At 43.2% G+C, this 20,460-nt stretch overlaps 1 protein-coding gene across 2 annotated transcripts in view; it reads right to left on the reverse strand.

The window, feature by feature from the left end:
• LOC101471184 (disco-interacting protein 2 homolog C) overlaps nt 1-20,460 on the reverse strand; it is a 74,788-nt gene that overhangs the window by 7,122 nt on the left and 47,206 nt on the right. For both annotated transcript variants that reach the window (XM_014411899.3, XM_014411898.3), the window contains 17 exons: nt 20,167-20,281; nt 19,574-19,713; nt 17,567-17,703; nt 17,278-17,486; nt 15,241-15,355; nt 14,786-14,987; nt 14,597-14,697; nt 12,472-12,552; nt 11,952-12,075; nt 11,735-11,856; nt 11,443-11,554; nt 9,872-9,981; nt 9,367-9,497; nt 7,385-7,553; nt 4,661-4,831; nt 3,386-3,447; nt 3,243-3,300 (listed from right to left, as the gene is read on the reverse strand). In XM_014411899.3, the coding sequence (XP_014267385.1) occupies nt 3,243-3,300; nt 3,386-3,447; nt 4,661-4,831; nt 7,385-7,553; nt 9,367-9,497; nt 9,872-9,981; nt 11,443-11,554; nt 11,735-11,856; nt 11,952-12,075; nt 12,472-12,552; nt 14,597-14,697; nt 14,786-14,987; nt 15,241-15,355; nt 17,278-17,486; nt 17,567-17,703; nt 19,574-19,713; nt 20,167-20,281 (2,159 nt within the window). The remainder of the gene's footprint in view (nt 1-3,242; nt 3,301-3,385; nt 3,448-4,660; nt 4,832-7,384; nt 7,554-9,366; nt 9,498-9,871; nt 9,982-11,442; nt 11,555-11,734; nt 11,857-11,951; nt 12,076-12,471; nt 12,553-14,596; nt 14,698-14,785; nt 14,988-15,240; nt 15,356-17,277; nt 17,487-17,566; nt 17,704-19,573; nt 19,714-20,166; nt 20,282-20,460) is intronic.

Here is a 20,460-nt window from a genome sequence, read left to right on the forward strand (position 1 = left end):
CTGATCATGGTGTTAGCTGATCTCAGTGGTAGCCCACAGCACTTGTTTTGTCAGCTGACACTCTTCTTCCAATTGTAAAGTACAATTCTCGGTGCCTTTTTTAAACTGCTTCAGCCTACGAACAGTTTCTGTGCATCTGCGAGCTGCTGTGGAACCACCTCCATCCCACATCTCTCTCTGTTCTCCACTGAGCCCTCGCTGCAGCTCCCACAGGAGACAAACCACCAAATATAAATGAGCTGAAGATGGAAATAACAGAAATCTAGAATCTTCTGTCTCAACCGAAGACAGTTTTTTTTGGCAGCTTTAATTTAACATCAACATCTTAACACTGGACTCTGTATGCTTAGTCTTAGTTTCAGAGCTTCAACATGTCAATCAATCAAATCCCTCAGACATGCTGCCTCTTAATATTTAGACATTTTGCACTGCTGTCAGTCCTCCTGCTGGTCTCACTGCTCAGAGCTCAGTAATGAAACTGAAGTAAGTGCTGCTCAGCCATCAGTATCTCTGCAGATCCGAGTTGCTGTAGTACAGCTCTGTATTCAGGAACGTATCACTAGACCTTCAACGCCAACACCAGTTTTAAAAGCTTTTTAGGGAGGTTTGATGTCTTTATCAGGCTGACAGAGCTGAGTAAACACGCCAGAGAGTGAGAAGGGGGCGGCATGGACCAAAAACCCGTCCTTAGTGCCACAGCGCCACTTTCATTTCATTCCTTTAAAAGCATCAAGCTCATTCCAATCACTTTAAAGCCACTTTCACACAGATGCTGCAGCCTTGAACTCTTCTAGAACATATTGAAAGGTTCTTTATCTAAAATCACAAATATCTGACAGATCTGAAATGAAAGCTTTCATTTCAACAGTTTAAACGTTTGTGTTAAGTCTGACTGAGCCCATATGAGAAAAAACACAAATGATAGTCCTCTGAATTCACAGTGAGCAGGTGCCATGTGTCCTGCCCTCTGCAGGTTCATTCCAGGCATCTCTCTCTGCTAAACCAGAGTATTTCCAGTAGTCACGACACATCTGAGGCTGGAGATTTCCTGCTCTGTCCTACATATGAGAAAGGCTAACCTTTTTCCAGAGGTCATGGGCAACAACTTTGTTACCTTTTCCAATGGCCACCAGTGGCAACTCCTCTGATTTTAAAGAAATTCCAGTTTGGAGTCGTCTCTCTTCCACAACATGTGTTTTGCACAACGTGTCTTCCATCCCCAACCAGTCCCAGTTTCTTCCTGTTAAAAGAGAGTTCTTCCTTCCCACTGTTGCCAAAGTGTTTGCTCATCTGACTGTTGGGTTTTCTTGGTTTTCTGTGTATCGCTGTAGGTCAGGCATGTCACACCTGCTCTTAAAACACCAAGAAATCTGCGACATACATACGATCTATGTTTTTCAGGGGCAGAAGCAGGAGTGAGTTATAGAGGAGCATGATGTTACAAGCTGTATGAAGTCTGGAGTCAGTAATCGATGTTACTCCCTTTGTGCCAAACCATAAACAGATGTAAAGAGAAATAATGCAGCACCGTAAAACACAAATAATAAGCAACAATGAATAAGTGAAAATGAGCACGGTTCCATAGGTTTCTGTTTAAAGTCAGGTGCCCTCTGCCTTCTTTATTAGAAATGTTATGGCACTGTCCCAAACACTCGACCCTCACCGACTCTGCAAAGCTCACGGTGATTTGAAACATGACGTGGCATGTTGAGCTTTTTTCACCACATAAACTGACTTAAACCAAACTAATTTTATTAGTCTGCTAAACATTTATACCACTGATGTTTCTTCTAATTACAGCATTAGAAATCACTGTTTAAACCTCACTAAATATCCTAGTGTGAGTTTCATATTTCTGCCGCAGCAAAAGCCAAAAAGGCTGCTCAGCAGCTGTCCTTTCACTGATACATGGAAAGACAAATGCAAAGAAATAAGCTTCAAATAACACGCTGTTCAGCATTTGCTGTTTTTAAATGTACTCTAAAAATAACCTGGTTTCACTGATCTGCAGCTACTAAATGTGGGCGAGCCGTTTACCAAAGGTTATGATTTTTTCTTCCTTTGCCATCTGCCAGGTGCACATGAGTAGCTGCAATGTCTTTATTTTTTTGCATTTTGTCAGTTATTTGTACATCAAGAAGTAAATAGTTTCCTATATAATAAATGGTATACATTGTCATGGTAACACATGTGAGAGTCAAAACTTTTTTATTTAAATAATATAGCCATCATTACAAGACACCCTTTTTATTTCCTGCTACACGTAAAAAGTGACTAAACAGCAGCTTTGCTGAGCTAAGTAAGAGTTTCTAGAGACTGAAAAATGAACATGGAAGTTAAAAAAAATTACAGTTCCTCTAACGTTAGAGGACTGGCTCAAAAAGTTACTCAATCTCTAACCTCATGCGCACAGCCTGCTATAAAAAAAGGGGGTTTGGTCTCTGTGGCTACTTCAACTCTATGATGGGTGACACGTTTTTATAATTGTCTGTTTTAGACTTTGTTGGGGCTCAAAGTCACTCTGAAGGCTGTAGAAGTGGCAAAGTTCCAACTCTGAGCTCGAACCGCGCATGAACTGAGAGGCACTGAGCGTAAGCATCGCATCCTTTAGATTTTGGCATAAAATTCACCCAGAGGCCTCCACAAAGAAATCTTTCAATTGTCTTTTGAGGCAGAGATTTGGAAAAGGCTCAGACATCGCAAATAAAAATGGTCTGATACGTTACAGGGTTTTCTAGGGTACGTTTAAGGCTTCCTCCTCACATCCACATGAATCCTAATCTAAAACTTGTAAAACTTTTCGGGTCGGGCAGCTCTGCAGTTGCACTAATGGACAAGCACGCATGTTTGACAGCTATCTAATAGTCGTCTCTCTCCTCCCACATGCCCACCGACAGAAAGGGAGGATGAACATTTGAAGGCTCGTCATCGACTCAAACCTGCTGTCTGTTTTGACTCACTGAATGTGGGAGGACACGCAGTGAAAAGCAGAGAATAGTCCTGGAACGTGCTGCCATTAAAATTACATCTTCATCCCGGCGTGTCTTTGGTAATTTGCTGTCAGCTGCTCAATGTCGGTTCATGTTTCACCTAAAATTTCATGAATCGCCTCTCATGTGGAACTTGAACTTCTGTGGGGTTTAATGAAACCTCTTGTACTTCTTAGCACTATGCTGATTGGATGCTTTGATTTGATTTGAAACTACATGCAAATTTTAATGTATAAATATTAATGCACTCACCTTGCCAGACTCCATCAAGGGGAGACTGTGAGGAGAACCTCTCTCCACTAATCGAACCCTGGAACAAATGTGTTATCGTCAAAACTTTTTGCAGTAAAGCGAGAGGAAGACGGCTGACGGGACTTACTGACAGGTTACCGTACCTGTCGTGACGCAGCGCTCTCATGTCTACGTACACAGTAGTGGGGTCCGGCCCTGAAGTGCCCTGCAGCCAATCACAGTGATCAGAAAGATTTAGTTTCCCAAACTCTCCGACAGCGTTTCACTGGAGCGATGAGCTGACTGTACAGTGGGTGAACAACTTAAACGGGAGAGAAGCAGCTAAAAAAATACTATTTTTGGTTTAAGAAGCTAAGAAGAAGTGAAGCTAAGTGGGATATTGCAGTGATATTTGCTCTCTACGTTTAACTGATCCTCATATGAGGATTATTAATAGTCGCAGGATTCAGGAAACCTGTTGAAGTCCAACAGAAGAGCCCAGCCCTGACCTGGGCTTAAAACCAGGAGCCTCCTGGGTCAGACAACAGCACTACACATGAGCCACTGTGGTGCCAAAACAAAGGGTTCGGTGCCGACACAAGAGGAGGGAGGGGGAGGCACAGGAAAGGAGGTACAAACAGATTCCTTTATGCGAATATACAGAGGAAGCAAATCCAGGAAATTTCAAAAGGAAACTCTAAAGATGAGGAAGATTAGGTCACTAACTGGGTTAAATCTACTGATTTATTATTACAAGTTTTCAATTTAATTTTGCTTTCACATGCAAGGATATCATGAGGAAAGCTCCCAAACAATGACGATGGGAGCGCTAGTTTGGACGACTTCCTGGCGACTTTCACAAAGTAAGTTTGTCATGATTGGGCTTTTGTTTTATGATTTCTTACTATAAGGTAGTCTGTCTGAAGATCTCTTGATAAGCAATTACCAGTGCACGTAGGAGGAAGTCTTACAATTGATATCCATTAACCACAGTCTGTATAAACCTCGGCTCCACCTTAAGACAGACCGACTTTGGGGATAATAAATCTGCACGATTTCCATGCAAATCAGAAATACGGCCACTTGTGTGCATTGCTCATCCTCGGTGCATTTGGTAATCTAACCTGACACTGCGTATGTGCAATGTAACAGCTTTCAGTGGCTTAGAAAATATAATTTTTATTGTCAAACCATCTGATTAACAGTTTCAAGTATTTCTTTAGACAAAGTTTAACCTTGTCCAAGTTTTCCTACTTAGGGACTAGAAATCAGTGAGCAGGAACATCCCTAACCCACTGATAAAAATTCAAAGAATTTAAGCTGCAGAATACTTAGAAGGATAAAACCGTTGAGTGCAAAGCTCCATCTGAACTCTACCAAGTTTTTGTGATAACTGCACGTACAGAATAGTCTGCAGGAGCAGCTGGTTTGCTTTTTACCTGCAGGCAAATGGCCAGGTTGACTCTGCAGCCGAAGGCTGTGCTGACAGAGCGCGGGTGAAGGCCGAGGTCTTTGAAGAGCTTAGAGAAAGAGAGTGTGAGCGCCATCCTGGGCCTCTCCTCTGCCACCACTACACAGGCTCGAACCCGGGACAGATCCAGACCCCGAGCCTGCGAAAGAGACGAAAGGAAAATTATATCTAATCCCAGAGAGTCCAGCTGTGGACTGCTGGAATGAGAGAAAAACCCTTTCAAATATAAAGTTTTTCTTCTGACTTTCTGCCTCTTTAACCTACTTAGTTCACCAGAATAATACGACGCTCAAATCCCTTCTTGTGTAGGTGTTACATAAAAAAGAAAAACTGTGACTAAAAATAAAAAAGTACAAAAGTATAAAGTTTGCTTCATCTGTAGCTGTAAAGGAGACAAGAAAAAAGTGCTTTGTTTCTGCTTTTCTCTCAGCGTTTAACGCTCAGTCTCCATGGAAACTTAAAGACAGATAGTCACTAAAATTAACTCTGTGGCTTCTATCCGTGACCAATCAGAGGCGTCGGTGTCTGTAACTCCAGCTTTCAGATGTGTCCTCGGGCTGAGCAGATGGAGACAGAGTTTATTACCGCTGAGCAGAGGAGAGCGTGAGGGAAGTGAGCTAAGCAGTGTCAGACTTGGTGGAGCTGCTCACTCACATGGAGGCTGTGGGTTTATCAGCTGTGTCACTTTACTGTTCCGTCGTCTTATTTTGAAGGTTTAGCCACTGTGACCACATTCAGACAACTCAAACATCTTTGAGAGCACAAGACAACAGTTCTGCTCTGGAGATTTGGTAAAACGTCAAGATCCACATTAACCAGTACTCGCAGCAGGTGGGGAGCTTGTTTACATGCTGACACAACAAACTCACAGAGGCTGATAAACAGAGCAACAACTAGAGGAACTTGGTTGGTGTGCCTTCTTTTGCAAGATAACATATTTGTACATGTTCTCACTGACTGAGTCTAACTTTGGGAAAAACACGGTCCTGACATCTGTATGGACCAAAGAAAAACATATATATCTATTAGAAGGCCATGTTTTACAGAGCAGGCTTTGAACTGTAGGGGATCGACCACTCAAAGCAATTTACACTCCAACCCACACTCACCTTTTCACACAGCACTTTATTATCTTCTCTAAGGTGCTTTAACTACTCTGCGTTCGCACCTCTGGCCAGTATGGACTCAACTAACCTAACATGTATGTCTTTGAACTGTGGGAGGAAGCCCGAGTAGCCAGAGGGAACCCACGCAGCACATTCAACTCCACACAGGCCAGCTTAGAGGTTTGAACCTGTCTTGCTATAAGCCACAAGTATTAAAAACAAATACGATTTTTTAGGGAAGCTCAGTAAATACCGACGGTCATATTTCTATTTTCATGGTTCCTGTTAAAACCAAGCAAGCTGTGTTTTCTTAGTCTTCATTTTTTACTTTTGACTCCTCCAAGCAGATCCACCTGCAGGCTCGGAGTAGTTACTCTACTCAACAAGAACTTCACAGTGCCTGCAGCACTGTGGACGAGGCAGGCAAGCTGCATGAAACATTTACAGTGAGTCTGGCTTTTTCTTTCACTGTGTGATGTATACGAGTGCTGTCCATTGTTCTTATGTCAGGATGTGTGGATTGTAAGGGTGAGGATCCAAATACTGCTAACATCTCTTAACAGAGAATCCAAAACAATAGAGGTCAGAAAGCAAAGAAACAAATAAATAAATGTTTGGAGCATAGCAGATGCTGTTACAGAGACTACACTACAATGCACCACCTGCATGTGTCCAGCAGGTGAATATTAAAGAAGTACAACAGGAATGACTGCGCGACTGTCGTGTCTCCAGCTGTCTGTGTCTGCAGCAGAGTATAATCGAGGCTCAAGGGGGAGACAGGACTATTCATAGACAGGGAGGGCTGATTAGGGAAGGACCAACACGAGGGTAACAGGACAATCAGGACATTCAGAGGGAGACAGGAAGCAAAACTAACACAGGACGTGAAAGAAAACAAAAGTAAAAAGTAAAGGAAGTAACCAAAGGAAAGTGATACAGACATGAACACTCCCACCTATCACGAGTAGAGGAAACAATCCAAAGGAAAACACAGTAAACATGGAAACAAGAAGACACACAGCAGACATGAGGACAGAGGCATAAAGATGAGAGAGAGGGAAAAACAAGCAGGAACTTGAACTACCACAAGAACCAAAACACAGGCTGGAAACTGAAGCTCGTCACACAGAAATGAACTCTTCAAACACTTGAAGCCTGAACTCTAATCCAACAAAACAAAAACCAGGGCATGACAGAGCTTCTCTTTTGCACACAAAGTAATAAAAACATTGAAGATATCACATCTATGAAGAAAAACATGTCGATAGAATGTTTTTTTTCAGTCGATGGCCTCGACCAGGCTGCACAGCCATCAGACTCTGTCCTACAGTTAATCACAGGAGCAAACTGGAGGCTGGACACATGATGTTTATCAGAAGCTGCAAATGTCATCAGAACAAAAAGTTCATTTTTGTATTGATATTTTATATCAGGGATTTCTGTCTCTACTGTTGAAGGACTGTTTGCAGCCCGCTCTTCTGCATCTGCAGCCTTCTGCAAAACCTCCCATATTTGAAAATGGACTTAAATATGTAAACAGACAGAACTTGAAACCGACACGTTGCTCGTCTCACTGTTGTGCTGACCTTGAGCGCCTCGGTCTGCAGGCCGAGTCCTTTGGTGCAGAGCTCCATGACGCTGTAGGAGCAGAAGGTGTCTCGCACCCTCAGCTGGCTGACGGCCAGCAGCCACAGCGCTGGGTTGGACTCCAGCTCCACCGGCGGGATCAGGATGGACTGGTGGCCAGAATACACGCTGCAGACAACACAAAGGCTTTTCAGTGTGTGTGTCGGGGATCTGCATGTGCCGACTCAGAACAATAACACAAATTTAAAAATGGACGACATGCTTACAAGCACTAACAACATCAGGAGACTGACGAGTGTTGATGATCTGGTTATGTACTGCACTGGTTTGGACAGTAAAACTAACATTCACTCACTCTATAACCAGTCACACTTGCTAAGACTATGATTTATTGTCCTGAGAAACCGGCCAACCAGCACCACAGGGTTGTGTAACAATCTGATGTAAATGTGAGCTACTGTCAGCGAGGACGACGTGAAATCCTCAAGCCGAGGATGATTTGTTTTATTCCGAAGACATTTAGCAGCAGATATCGGCTCCAGACGAGTTGAGTATTTATGAGAAGAAGATTTGAAAGTAAGCAGACCTGCAGGCTGGAGCCAAGATTTAACGATTTAAAGACTGTCGAGTTTCAGACGGAGACCTTTAAACATTAATATTACTTATTATTATTATCAATAAGTATAAATCACTGTTCTTGTATTTTAAGAGGGTGAGGTAGGGATGAGTATAACCAAACCTTCCATGTTAAAAAGCTAATTTTCCCCCCTTTTACTGAAAATACATCAATAAACACTTAAATTGTCTTACACTCAAAGAGTAAGACAATTTATTATTTACAACTCGACCCAACTCTTCCAGGACGTGGATTCAGGTTATCTGGGCAGGAAATGCTCAAATACTTTAGAATATTTTAAATGTTCAACATAAAAAAGTTATATTTATTTATGAATTTCTTAAATTGCCACTAAGAGTTGTCAGCAAACACAATGAGTCACTGCATCCACAGGTTCATGCAATATAATGCAAGAGCAAAAGAAAGGGGGGGGCTCCAATCTGTAGTTCCCAGCCTGTGTCATGTTACATCCATATAGTGAAGCAGTTTTTAAGCATTGTTCAACTTAAGGTTTTCCTTCCCCCCCATTTAACAGGAGGGTGTTCAAAATAACAACATGCAAGCTTGTTTTTAGCAGCGTGCTGCAGTACTCGTGGTGCATGCAGCTCAGGTTTGAAACCCACTGCACACATTATTAAATGAAAAAAACAAAGAAAGATGAAGTCATGAAACAGAAGTAAAGCATTTTAAAATGAACTTAAATACATAAATATATATTAACCCTCTCGAGGCAGGTGTTGCTGATTTGCAACAGTTAAAAACTAACAACCTGATTACCCCACGTACATATTTTATGAGTTGTTTTTACTCAGAAGTACCACTGCAGGACTCGGTTGTGCATTAGCAACAAAAACTCAATTTGAGCCTGAGAGGGTAAATAAGAGTATTAATCCTTAAAACAGATGTAGGGCTTTAATGATTCACAAAACATCTGCTTTTATTTACTTTTCTGGAAACCTGGGAGTTACTTTGGGAGTACAGTGGGTGTGCCTTTGATTTTGCACCTCGGACATAGTTTTGTTCCATCCTTCAAACCACGGCGGGAGTGTTTCAGAGTGCTTAGCTTGAATAGGGACTAAAAATTTTCTGTGCCATTCCTGCCAGTTCCTGTCCTCCTTATCTGCTCTGAGCTGCTTGATGAGCTATGTTGAATCTGATTGAATAATACACATTGTCTTAAGTGGGATACTAAGTTACTGCAGCTACATACAGTACAAGCTCATATCTGTGCTGCTTTGATTTGGACCATCCATTCTTTAATGTAAAGAAGTGCAAAATGAAATGACTGGAGGATCCTCAAAGAGTGTAAAATGCATATTTAATGGTTTGTAAGTGGGTGGAGATGCATTTAGGAGCTGCACCAACCTGCAGAGACACCAGAGGACGAAGCCGAGGCCGCAGTAGGGATCCAGACAGATGGCAACTTCTCTGGACGGGTACAGCTCACACTGCAGCTTCACTGACCGACAGAAGGCTGCAACTGCATTATGGGACATCTGGAGCAGAGAGGAGACGAGAGGGGAGGGAGAGAGACACACGAAACACACAAAAAGACAAACAAGGAGCAAGATAGGAAGGTTCACAATGAATTTAAATTTAAAGTAAAACATTTCACATTTTTCCCCCCGGTAAATGAATCTTTGAAAAGCGAGCGACATCTTAGTTGGAAGAAGCGGTTTGTGTGTTTGGACTAAGCCCTTCAACTGTGAGCCAAATGTGCTTTCATTCTGCTTTCTGTTTACTCATTTTGCTGCTGCTCTGATGGCTGAATTTCCCTCTGGAATAAGAAAAGTAATGACTGGAGGAGGAGGAAGAGGAGGGGAGTGGGACCAGGCGGCAGTGGTTTGGTGAGGATTAGGGCTGAGCTGACCTGAACTCCGGCCAGCATGCCGGTCGTCGACACGCTGAAGTCCAGATAGGCCAGGCCGTCTGGGTTGGCGGGCTTATAGAGAGCTGGAGGCTTCTTCTTTGGCAGGTCATCTGCAGCATGCACACACACACACACAAACACACACACATATATATTTATTTCATTGCACTCAAGAGCACAGTCTCATTTCAAACACTGACCTCCAGCTGAACCCAGAGAGAAAAGGGCCTCAAATACTCTGCTGCAGCAGAATCACAGCAACATGACTGATGTCTCACTTTCCATATAAGAAGAGACCGCTTTAAAGCACAAGCATGGTGATACTCTGTGTTTCTCTCACTGTTAACAAATCCCAAGGGAAGACAGAACCAACAACGAACAGTGCTAACAAGCTCTGTGTGTGCAACTGCAGCCTGATAGATCCCTGTCCTACATCACTGAGTATCGGCGTTACACTGGGTGAGATATTCCTTTATAATCAGTGGCACTCACCCACCGGGTGTATGTGTGTGAGAAGAGCATGTATCTGAATATTCATCTGAATATGTATCTCTGTTTTGCAGTCACAGGGAATATGTTGGTCCCTCTGATATTTTTCACAAACCTACAAACTTCATATTTAAATGATCATCCATGCACAGTTCACATGTTCTCATCTGACCAGTTTCTGACTAGCTGGAGATTTGTTGCTGGTAAGAAAATCTCTACAGCGTGCACTAAACTCAAGGCTCTCACATTTAATCTGGTCCGCACCTGTCTTGAAATTTTGACCTGCCTAGATGAAGCCTGTCCGGTCTGTGCACTCATTAATAGGCAGTTGCACCTCCAGACTGCAGGCTGTGAAAGGTTTGGTTCTCTGGGGTGAGTTTAAGCAGCCGGAGATTTGGATGGCAACCACAGGACGAAGGACAGGGAGCTGAAACAGGCGGCCAACTGTCACATGAAAGTGAACCCTAAGTGATCCCAAAACCACAGCAGGTGCAGATAACCAATTTCTTTAGTGGGTTCACTGAAGAAAACATTAAGTGTTCCAGTTGTTCTATTTAAAGGGTGATCTAGATCTTATTCTTTGCTTTTAGTCATCTTGGCTCAGCTGAACTCAGTAGAGCGATTTGGAGATTTTTCTTGAAGGGCAAAAACAAAGGGAAAGAGTGTCTGTGATTTATAACACGCACATAAAGAAACAGAATTATTTTTGTTTTAATAATAATTGGAAGCCAAAATTGTAATTCAGTTAATTCGATTCAGACCCGTGCTGACAGCAGACCAAACACTAGCGGCGATATGGACTGAGGGGTGTGGAAAAGACACTTCCACACGCATCAATTCAATAAACTGATAACAGACTTGCAGCTACAGCGAGTTTTTATTTTCTGATAAATCACAGAGTGATGGAGCTGTAAAGGCAGGTTTCATCACAGCAGAGGATTTCATTTAATGTGCATTCTTTAGGTTTATATCTGCAACCAGAACTACTCAGACTGCATTGTGAGGCGGCTGTGCACGACCTGCATTTATGTTAAATTAAAGTAGCGTGATTTCCCAGTGCGGATATGAATGAAACGCTGTACCGGTGTCCAGCACTGGGGGCCAGTTCCTGATGTCCACCGTGGCCATGGCCTCTTTGGAGCGCAGCAGCTTACAGATGACGGCGGTGGTCATCACACACGCCGAGTGACTCACCTGCACAATTAGAAAGAGAAAGACAGAAGAAGAAATTAAGCTCCCCTTTTTCCCCAGAGGAGATCAGAAGTCAGCCAGAGCCATACGAGTCTGGAATTAGCTGGGAGCGAGAGCTTGAACCTTGGAGGTCTGACTGAAAGAGAAACCGCATCGGTTTAACAGACAAATTAAGAGTCTCACCTCGACAATCATCTTAACAGTGGGCAGGGTGGTGGAGATGTTCTGAGGGTGAGGCGGTCGCACTGTGATGGGAACACAGCCGGCGTACAGGCAGCCGTAAAAGGCTGCGATCAGGTCTATACCTGCAGAAGAAGCAGACACACAGGTGTGAACGATGCTTGCAGTGTCCAGGTGCTGTCACCTGAAAAGTACATTGAACATCTGCATCGTCTCTCACCTGGCGGGTACACCAGAGCGACATGATCTCCTTCCTGCAGACCGCCTCTCTCCATCAGCAGAGCTGCCACTCGCTCCGCCCTCTTATGCAGCTGCAGACAGGTGAGAGAGCTGGACACTGCCCCCTGCGGGAGGTGAGAGGGGGGAACGGTGTGAGCCATCAAGAAGCAACCTGCCACACTCAAAGGACAAAAACTGCAGTTCATCTTGTTATTGTTCAGTTTTCTACTTGCTTGAATTAGCTCATAATCATCGTTAACCTGTTTTTATTTATTTACTTAAATTAACCATGATAATGAAGCCTGAAATTCCTGATTTTAAGCCACTGATTCCATGGATAAAGATCCGTTTTGGTATCGATTATAATCCACTTTTATTCTCCTTGCATTCAGCATCTTAACATCACAGAGACGTGATGACTGATCTACAGATCTTTCACCTACAGTTCACCAGCAGCAGGTTATACGGTTCAAAATGTACAATTTTTTACGGTGGTCAGTTGTGCGCGAGTGTGCTGGTACCCGAGAGCTGAGCAGGGTGTAGAGGATGTGGTCCGGTGTGGTCTGAGCTCGCCACTGCAAAACCTCGGACAGGAACAGAAACTGCAAAACAGAAATAAACACTTGTTTTACACACACTTTGACAGCTTAATCTGTGTGTGTGTGTGTGTGTGTGTGTGTGTGTGTGTGTGTGTGTGTGTGCGCGTGTGTGTGTGATCTGATTTCTGTAAATAGTTCAAGTTGCTGATGTAATTCAAAAAACAGCAGAGGTGCATCAAACACGTTTACAAGGAGAATAAAATGATACATTTCTCCCATCATTTCAATTATTGCAACATCAGCATTTTGAGATAAAACTGCAAAGCAGACAAGAGACATTGAAGTGAAACAGAGCTGATAGCACAGAGGGAGTGCAGCGCATGTACAAAAAGTTTTTAGCATCGAGGAACTCCATGTCAACGTGTGCTTACTCACCACTTACTGCTTTTTACTGCTGAGTCTCTGCCTTCTGTCCGGCACATTAAAGCAGTTTAATCAATATCACAGGCGGTGAAATTTCAAAGCAGGTGAAAAAAACAAAAAACTGCCTCTAAAGATTATATTTACAGGCAGTTAAATGATGCAGACTGACTGACTTGAATGATGCTGAAAATCTGGCTCCATCAGGCAGTTGAAAAAGTAGGCGGCCTGTTCAGAAAGTTAATTGTCAGTTTATGTTCATAAATCAATTTGTCCTTTTCATAAAAACAGTTTTTTCTAGATGTGTTGTTTTCATAAAATGTCAAATTTGCAACTTCTCCCAGTTCTGTAGCTGCTCATTAACATTTCAGCAGATTTCCTAAAAACAAGACATCAAAATATTTCTATTAAAGTAAAGAGGAGCAACTTCTTGTTTCAGCAAGATTAAAACTTTAAGCAACATTTTAATTACCTAAAAGTACTGTATAATAGATTTTTTAAAATGTGTTTTTATCAGCTTCCAAAACCTCGTACCACCGTATTCACCCATGAGAGGGAGGATACAGAGTATAGAGGAGTCACAAAAACGACGACCTGCTGAAGTTCAAACTGAGCATCACGGAGGAAGAAAGGTTTTTAAGTGTCTTATCTGAGTATTTCAGAAGCAGCTGATCTGCTGGGATTTTTCCACATCCCTCTCTTGGGTTTAGAGAGAATGAGCCGAAAGAGAGAGAATATCCAGTGAGTGGCAGGTTTCTTTGTGAAAATGCCATGTTGCCTTGCAGCTGACAGGAAGGCAACACTAACTCAGATAACCCATCGTCACAGCCAATGTCTGCAGAAGAGCATCTCTGAAAATGAGCTGCAGCAACAAAGGACCACACTGGGTGCCCCTGCAGCTCATACTCAGTCACCAAAAGTGGCAACAGAAGACTGGACAAATGTTTCCGGTCTGAGTCTGATGAATCTGGTACAAAAACACAAAGGCATCCATCCTGGCTTGTTTGGTTTGGTGTAATGTTGTGGGGGATATTTTCTTTGCACACTTTGGGACTCTTAGTATCAACTGAGTATCAGTTAAACATCACAGCCTACCAGAGTATTGTTGCTGACCACGCTCATGCTATTATGACATGGGCAGTGTACCCATCTTCTGATCTTTGCTGATCCAGCAGGATTGCAGCACCTTGTTTAATGTAAGCATGAAGCATCTGTGAAGACAAAAGAGGCTCCAGCCCAGAAGCTGTGTGTACCTGACAAAGCGTGCACGAGTCCAAGTGTCTGTGTGTTTGTGGTTATTCGACTATGCAGACGATTAGTTTGGCAAATATTTATGGAGGACTGAACAACTTCCATCAGAGTTTACTGAGTCATAAGTGAAGGTGAAGTCTTGACACGACTTTTCATACAAAATATTCTGTTTGATGTCAAACATAGAAGAGATGAAAAATGTTCTAGACGATGGAGTCAAAGAGATTTGATGATTTTGCTTGACTGAATTATTAATAGTTTATCAGAAGTGTAGCAGATTACTCTTCCTGTCAGTCAACTTGTCGCTTACTCAATGATCTTCTGATCTCTCGGCTTTTCAACATAAAGTTACCTTTTTTTGGGCAGAGCTTGGTTTAAACGGAGTTGTGATGTTATTTCTTGAGCTGAGACTTTGTTACGCAGCTGTTTGCCTCACCTGGTCGTTATCATCAGTCTGTCCCAGGTCTCTGCCGCTGGCCTGAGCGATTCTCTTCCCTGACACCAGATTTCCCACCATCACAGAGGCGGGACCGATCTCTGCCACACACAGACACAATCAGCACATCAACAACTACAACTACCCACAAGGTTACCACCTAAAGACCCTGAGCAGACCCTCACCCACCTGGCTGTTTCTGCCGCGGTTTGGGCAGGTTGGTGACACAGGTGTGGGGGCACATCAGGACATTGCAGGGGTGAAGCCCCCCCTCCAGGTACAGCTGCTTGATCTCCGACAGGTGGATGCCGCCCAGAGGAGTCTTGGGAAGGGTGTTGGCCGGCACCAGAGCCAGACAGAAGACGCCCACCCCGTGGATGCTGTCTATGGCCTGAGAGTCATGAGGGAGTTTGGTCAGACTGCAGATGGGATTTAACGTCCCCATGGGGTAACTCGCTTTGCTGAGAGTAGTCTAACACAATACACACATATCTAAGTGGAGTAAGACACACCAAACACAGTACACGATCCAAGTGTCCTACACAGTGTCCAACATAACCGCAAGAAAACGACATTTCAAATAAGACTTGATCTAAATGCAATAAGGCTGCATTGCATCACATTTGAACGTGCAGGGAAAGCACCTGCAGTACGCGGCTCATCCACTGGAAGCTGTCCTCCTCCGTGGAGTCCGGTCTCTGCTCGGCCACCACCACGATCCTCTCATCTCTCAGCACCGTCACAGAGAACACAGCTATCCTGCACAGACAGCAACACCAACCTGTTTGTTTTCTATTACATGAATAATGTTTTATTCCACTGTGTTAATTCTATTCAGCTTGATTTACCCATCAAGCTGCTTTCTTTGTCTTTTATTTTGTTCTATTTATTGAGCTCTTTCTAGTAGAGCAGTTTTATTTTATTAAGCTATTCTGACGAGTTTTATCATCTATTTTTTCCATTCTGTTATTTATTGGCTGACTGGTCGGTTCCTGTTGTTTGTGACACAGTTATTTCACAAAGGATAAATAAAGTACAGCTTATGATGGATTATCTAGATTGGTGTCCAGACGTGAAAAATGTGTTTCCTTTAGTTTTTTCACACTGCGAGTGTGTGATGTCACACTGCGAGGAGCGCAGCAGTGGTCACTGAGAAACTCTGAGAGGTCGCTGCAGATGGACAGTTTAATGAAGGTGGGTTCCCAAGTCTTCGTTCTTTCCTTATCGCCTTTGTTTGTCAATTTCATTTTTTTCCATGGATCCTTCTTCATTTGCTTTCCTTGTTTCATAACCTCTTCCTCCTCGTCGCTCTTCTTTATTTCCCTTCCTTCCTTCGTCTGTTTCATTTCTCCTTGGCTTTTCATGTGTCCTTCTTTCTGCCCTTATAACTAGCTTCCTTATCACCCTTATTTGCTCATTCTGTTCCTTGTGCTTGTTTCCATTCCCTTGGTTTGTTTTTTCATTTCATCCCTTTGCTTTTTCCTTATTTTTCCTTTTCCTCATTTCCTTCATTTCATCCTTATTTATATACTTTTAAACATCTTTGTTTCCTTATTTCCTTTATTTCTAAATGTCTAAATATTGTTTCCATGACTCCTTCTTACTTCCCTGTTTCACTACATGTCCTTTTCTTGATTTCCTCCTTCTTTTTTGCATATCACCTTTTCTACCCTTGTCACCTTATTTCCTGCATCCTTATTCAATCCTTTGCTTCCTTTCCTTGTTTCACTGCATATTTCCTCTCTTTACATATTTTCTTCTTCTCTGTCGTCTTCGTTTTTCCTGTAATGAAGCCCAAAAGCAGAAACTAAAGGCAAACATGGATGCTGGTATAATGAAACCTGATGGACTTTCAGCCTTTCTTCTTCATGTTTCCTGAGACTGTTTCTGCAGCTGCTTCCTCCCTGAGTAGAAACTTTAAATAGCTCCGGGAAGCGTCATCAGAGGCTGTCAGGTAAAAGATGAATTTCCTGCTCGGTGGCCGTGGACACAATTAAACTTCACTCTATTACTGTTTCTGGATTCATCCACTATTGCTCTACTTTATTAGATTTATTATGAGCGATGGCATTGCTCATTTATCAGCGTATCAGCATTTATCAGCCAACGTACCGATGTCGGACATCTCGCTGGTTTTCAGCTTCTGTCGATAGGAACGATGATAAAAAAGATAATAAAATAAAAACCGATTCGCTGGCGGTCGAGTCATGTGACATTTGAGAAATGTGTGACTGCAATATTACATTTTCAAGTCCAGCAAACTTTAGTCTTTGTGTTTTAACATTTTAAAACCTGGAGCTAAATTGAGCTAAACTGTTTTCAGGTTTGTTTCTTTTCCAAAACCAAATTTGCTGTTATTAATCAGAACTGTCTGTCATTAACATTTTATATACACATAAAACATCTTTTGGTGGCAGAACTGAAAGGTCACAAACTGCTGGAAACCTCTGATCTCTGTCAGGAGCCGTTCCAGTTAATGGAGAGTTATGATGACTCATGGCGACGACCACAGACTGGAGGTAAAAGATGGCCACTAAGACACCTTCTGTTTGAATTGTGAAGCTGAGCGTGTGCACTGTGGCCATCTTGTTGTTTTGAAACAACAAGCGAGGGATGGACCTACGTTCATCTTTTATATACAGTCTATTGTGACCCTCAAACCCCACCCACTTCACACTCACCTGCCCCTGTAGACGAATTTCATTGGCTCCACTGCGAGTGCAGTGGCAACGATGTCATCGGCATTGTGCCTCCGCCCGCTCACCATGATGAGCCCGTCCATCTTGCCTGTGATGAAGACGAGGCCGCCGGGGCCAATGAAGCCCAGCAGGCCAGTCCGCACGAAGGCGTACTCACTGATCAACCCCCCGCTGGAGCTCACCGGGTAAACCTGCAGAGGACATTACAGCATTACAGTGTTTTTTTATTTTGGCTTTTAGTGTTTGGGTTCATGTCTTCACTTCGCCTCACCTCAAAGGTGTTCTTGGTCATGCCCGTAAGGCCGTAGTACGATGTCCCGGTGGCGATGGAGCAAACGCAGAGCTCGCCGATCTCATCGGTCTGACAAAGCTGGGGCACGCCTTCCGGCTTTACTACACACACCAGGCCTGGGAGGACGAGACACACACACGGTTAACACTCCTGAAATGTCTCTGCTTGTTTTAAAAAGAAGTTATTTATGGCATGAGGAGGAACATTATTCACTCCAAACGCACCTGTTTATGAGACTCTCATTTCTCAAAGCTAAACTCTGAGCTTAAAGTAGGTTGTTCCAACCCGAGATGACGTCCCCTCCCGTCTGTGTCACAGCAAAACCAGGTTACCCGTGTAAAACTGAACTGGTGACAATGTAGTCCCTTTTTAAAGAAATATTTTGGGCTTCTTAGATTTAATTGTAATATGTTAGTGGAGAGAGAGCAGGAAAGCTGGAGAAACACCAGCAGCAATGCACAGAGTAAATGGCCTTGGGCTGGGTTCAAAGCCAAGCCTCTACATTAGCCCTACAGCAGACTGGTCGCCTGCTCAGTCCAGGGAGCTACAGCAGTACCTGTGACACACTCTCATGAGCTTTCTGATTCTAGGATTGGCTGTGCGGACAGCGATAAGTATCACGTTACACAGCACAACTATAAAATGCTGCATCTAGATCAGTTTGAAGTGACTCAGCAAACACTTTTTACCCCGTGCTTCAGCATCTTCTTATTTCAGTCATTACAAAGAGAAATGCATGCAAGATTCCACAGAAGCTGAAGGAAACAGATTTTGCTCCTTAGTTTAGTTTCCTTTGTGGTGCTGCACGTATAATCTCTGTGGTGAACGCTGGGCAGAGCGACTTCACAGAGGCTGTTGCTGCCTGTGTGCTCACTCAGACCGACTGGAAAGGACCAACTTTTATTTTGGAGCATCAGTTTTATCTTGGGAAGGTTCCTAACTGAGTGAAGCAGCACAGTAAGAGGTGATCAAATTCCCATAATACTAAAGAAAAGCTCCAAAATGACGACTCATTTACTTTTAACCCATGAGATGAAACAGTTTTATTATTGAGTGCAACTGCTTATTATCAACATTAAAATCTTTTAGTTTGCAGCTCAATGAGCACATTTAACTGTGGATTGCATTTTTATTCACGACTCTAATTGCAGACTAATCTGCACTAAAACTAATCAGTGAGAAGATTTTTACTCTAATCCATCTGCTGTAAAACGGGACAAACAAATAATGCCACTGGTGTCTGTGGATTCTTCATTAAGACCTGAACGGATGATGTTTGGCCCTAAATGCTTTTCAATGTTCTGTGTTACCTTGTTAAACTATGTGTGGGCTTCACCCTGGAGGGGAAAACTCGGCTCATTAGAACAGATTACAGGCTCTGCAGCCGTACTGAAAACTCTCCTGAGTTTCCATAATGTACAGCAGAACAACGCTTAACTCGCTCGTTCATGAGCAGGGAGAGAGAAAGGGGTTAAAGACCGGACACTGATGAAAAAGAGAAGCTGGGTCTTAAACTAATTTTACGATTTAATGAACTTCAATTACAATAGATGGAAAACTAGAAAGGAGAAAAAAGTTTGAAAAGTTTGCTGGCTCCTTACGTCAATATTCAGTCACATTTTTGCTTGAATTGCACATTTCGATTACAATCCCCGCTTTTATTTTGTAGAAACACAAATTCCCTAAACCCAAGTCAGGCATATGTGAAGCTCGCAATCATTTTAGGAAACTGTTTAAAACCCTTGTCTTCTCCAAGATACATTATACTGCTGTTTAAACGTATCCCACCTCCGACTTCTTGCTTCCACGATTAAAATTCAACATTTGTGACACTAAAGGTCTGTATTTGTAATTTTCCTGATATAAATCTCAGTTACACCAGCTCAACCACACTTCCTCTTACAAAACACACACACACACACACACACACACACACACACACACACACACACACACACACACACACACACACACACAACGATGTACCTCCGGGTGTGACGGTCCCCACATCCTGAACAGTGAGCACCGACAGCCGCTCCTCCGTGTCGACCCTGACGACGCCGTAACTCAGGCCCTGCATGGACAGGACGCCCCGACCTGGAGGCTGGCTGCTGTCCTCCACCGGCCTGAACACACAACCCGACACACACACACAGGTGATCCTCTGACACAGCTCGCATCTGTCCAAACTGACAGACCGCCACACTGCAGTACAGCACACTACTGTGCAAACCGCTCGTGTATTTCAATTTAGCTTCCACGTGTTTCTTTAGACAGCAGCTGCTGTTTCACTCATTCTCGTCGCAGTCCTCCTGCCCCATCATTCTCTTTCCACTAAACACCGACCTTTGGATTGTTCTAGCATAAAACAGACGCCTCAAATGATGAACCAGTGTTGTATCTACACATCAAAGACAAATAGCAATTTTAAATTGAATCTTTAGGCACTTTGCTACTAGCTGCCTAAACACATCATTTATTCCCATTTCTTCAGGTGAATCTATGAAACTTGGCTGCATGCATGTGAGACTGCTGCACATCTCTGCATAATCTGTGACGTGGAGGTTGTGTTTACGTACCTCCTGATGGCCACCGTCAGGGCCTCGGGGGAGCTGGCGCAGGGACAGATGACTTCAGTTCTCAGCCCTTTGGTCTGAAAGACGTTGAGGAAGGCGTCGCAGGACGAGATGGACCCTGACAGACAGAAACAATAACTGAGTCAGGACAGCTTCAGTTCAGGTGTCGAGCCACTTTTCCCACAAACTCCTGACACGTGCAGAATTGAAAGAGCTGTCATGTGAAAGGCTTTTAATCACATGTACCAGATCCCTGAATGTGATTAAAAAACACTCAAAAGACCTTTTGTACTGAAG

The sequence above is a fragment of the Maylandia zebra genome, linkage group LG9, assembly GCF_041146795.1.
Source record: "Maylandia zebra isolate NMK-2024a linkage group LG9, Mzebra_GT3a, whole genome shotgun sequence".
Lineage (NCBI taxonomy): Eukaryota > Metazoa > Chordata > Actinopteri > Cichliformes > Cichlidae > Maylandia > Maylandia zebra.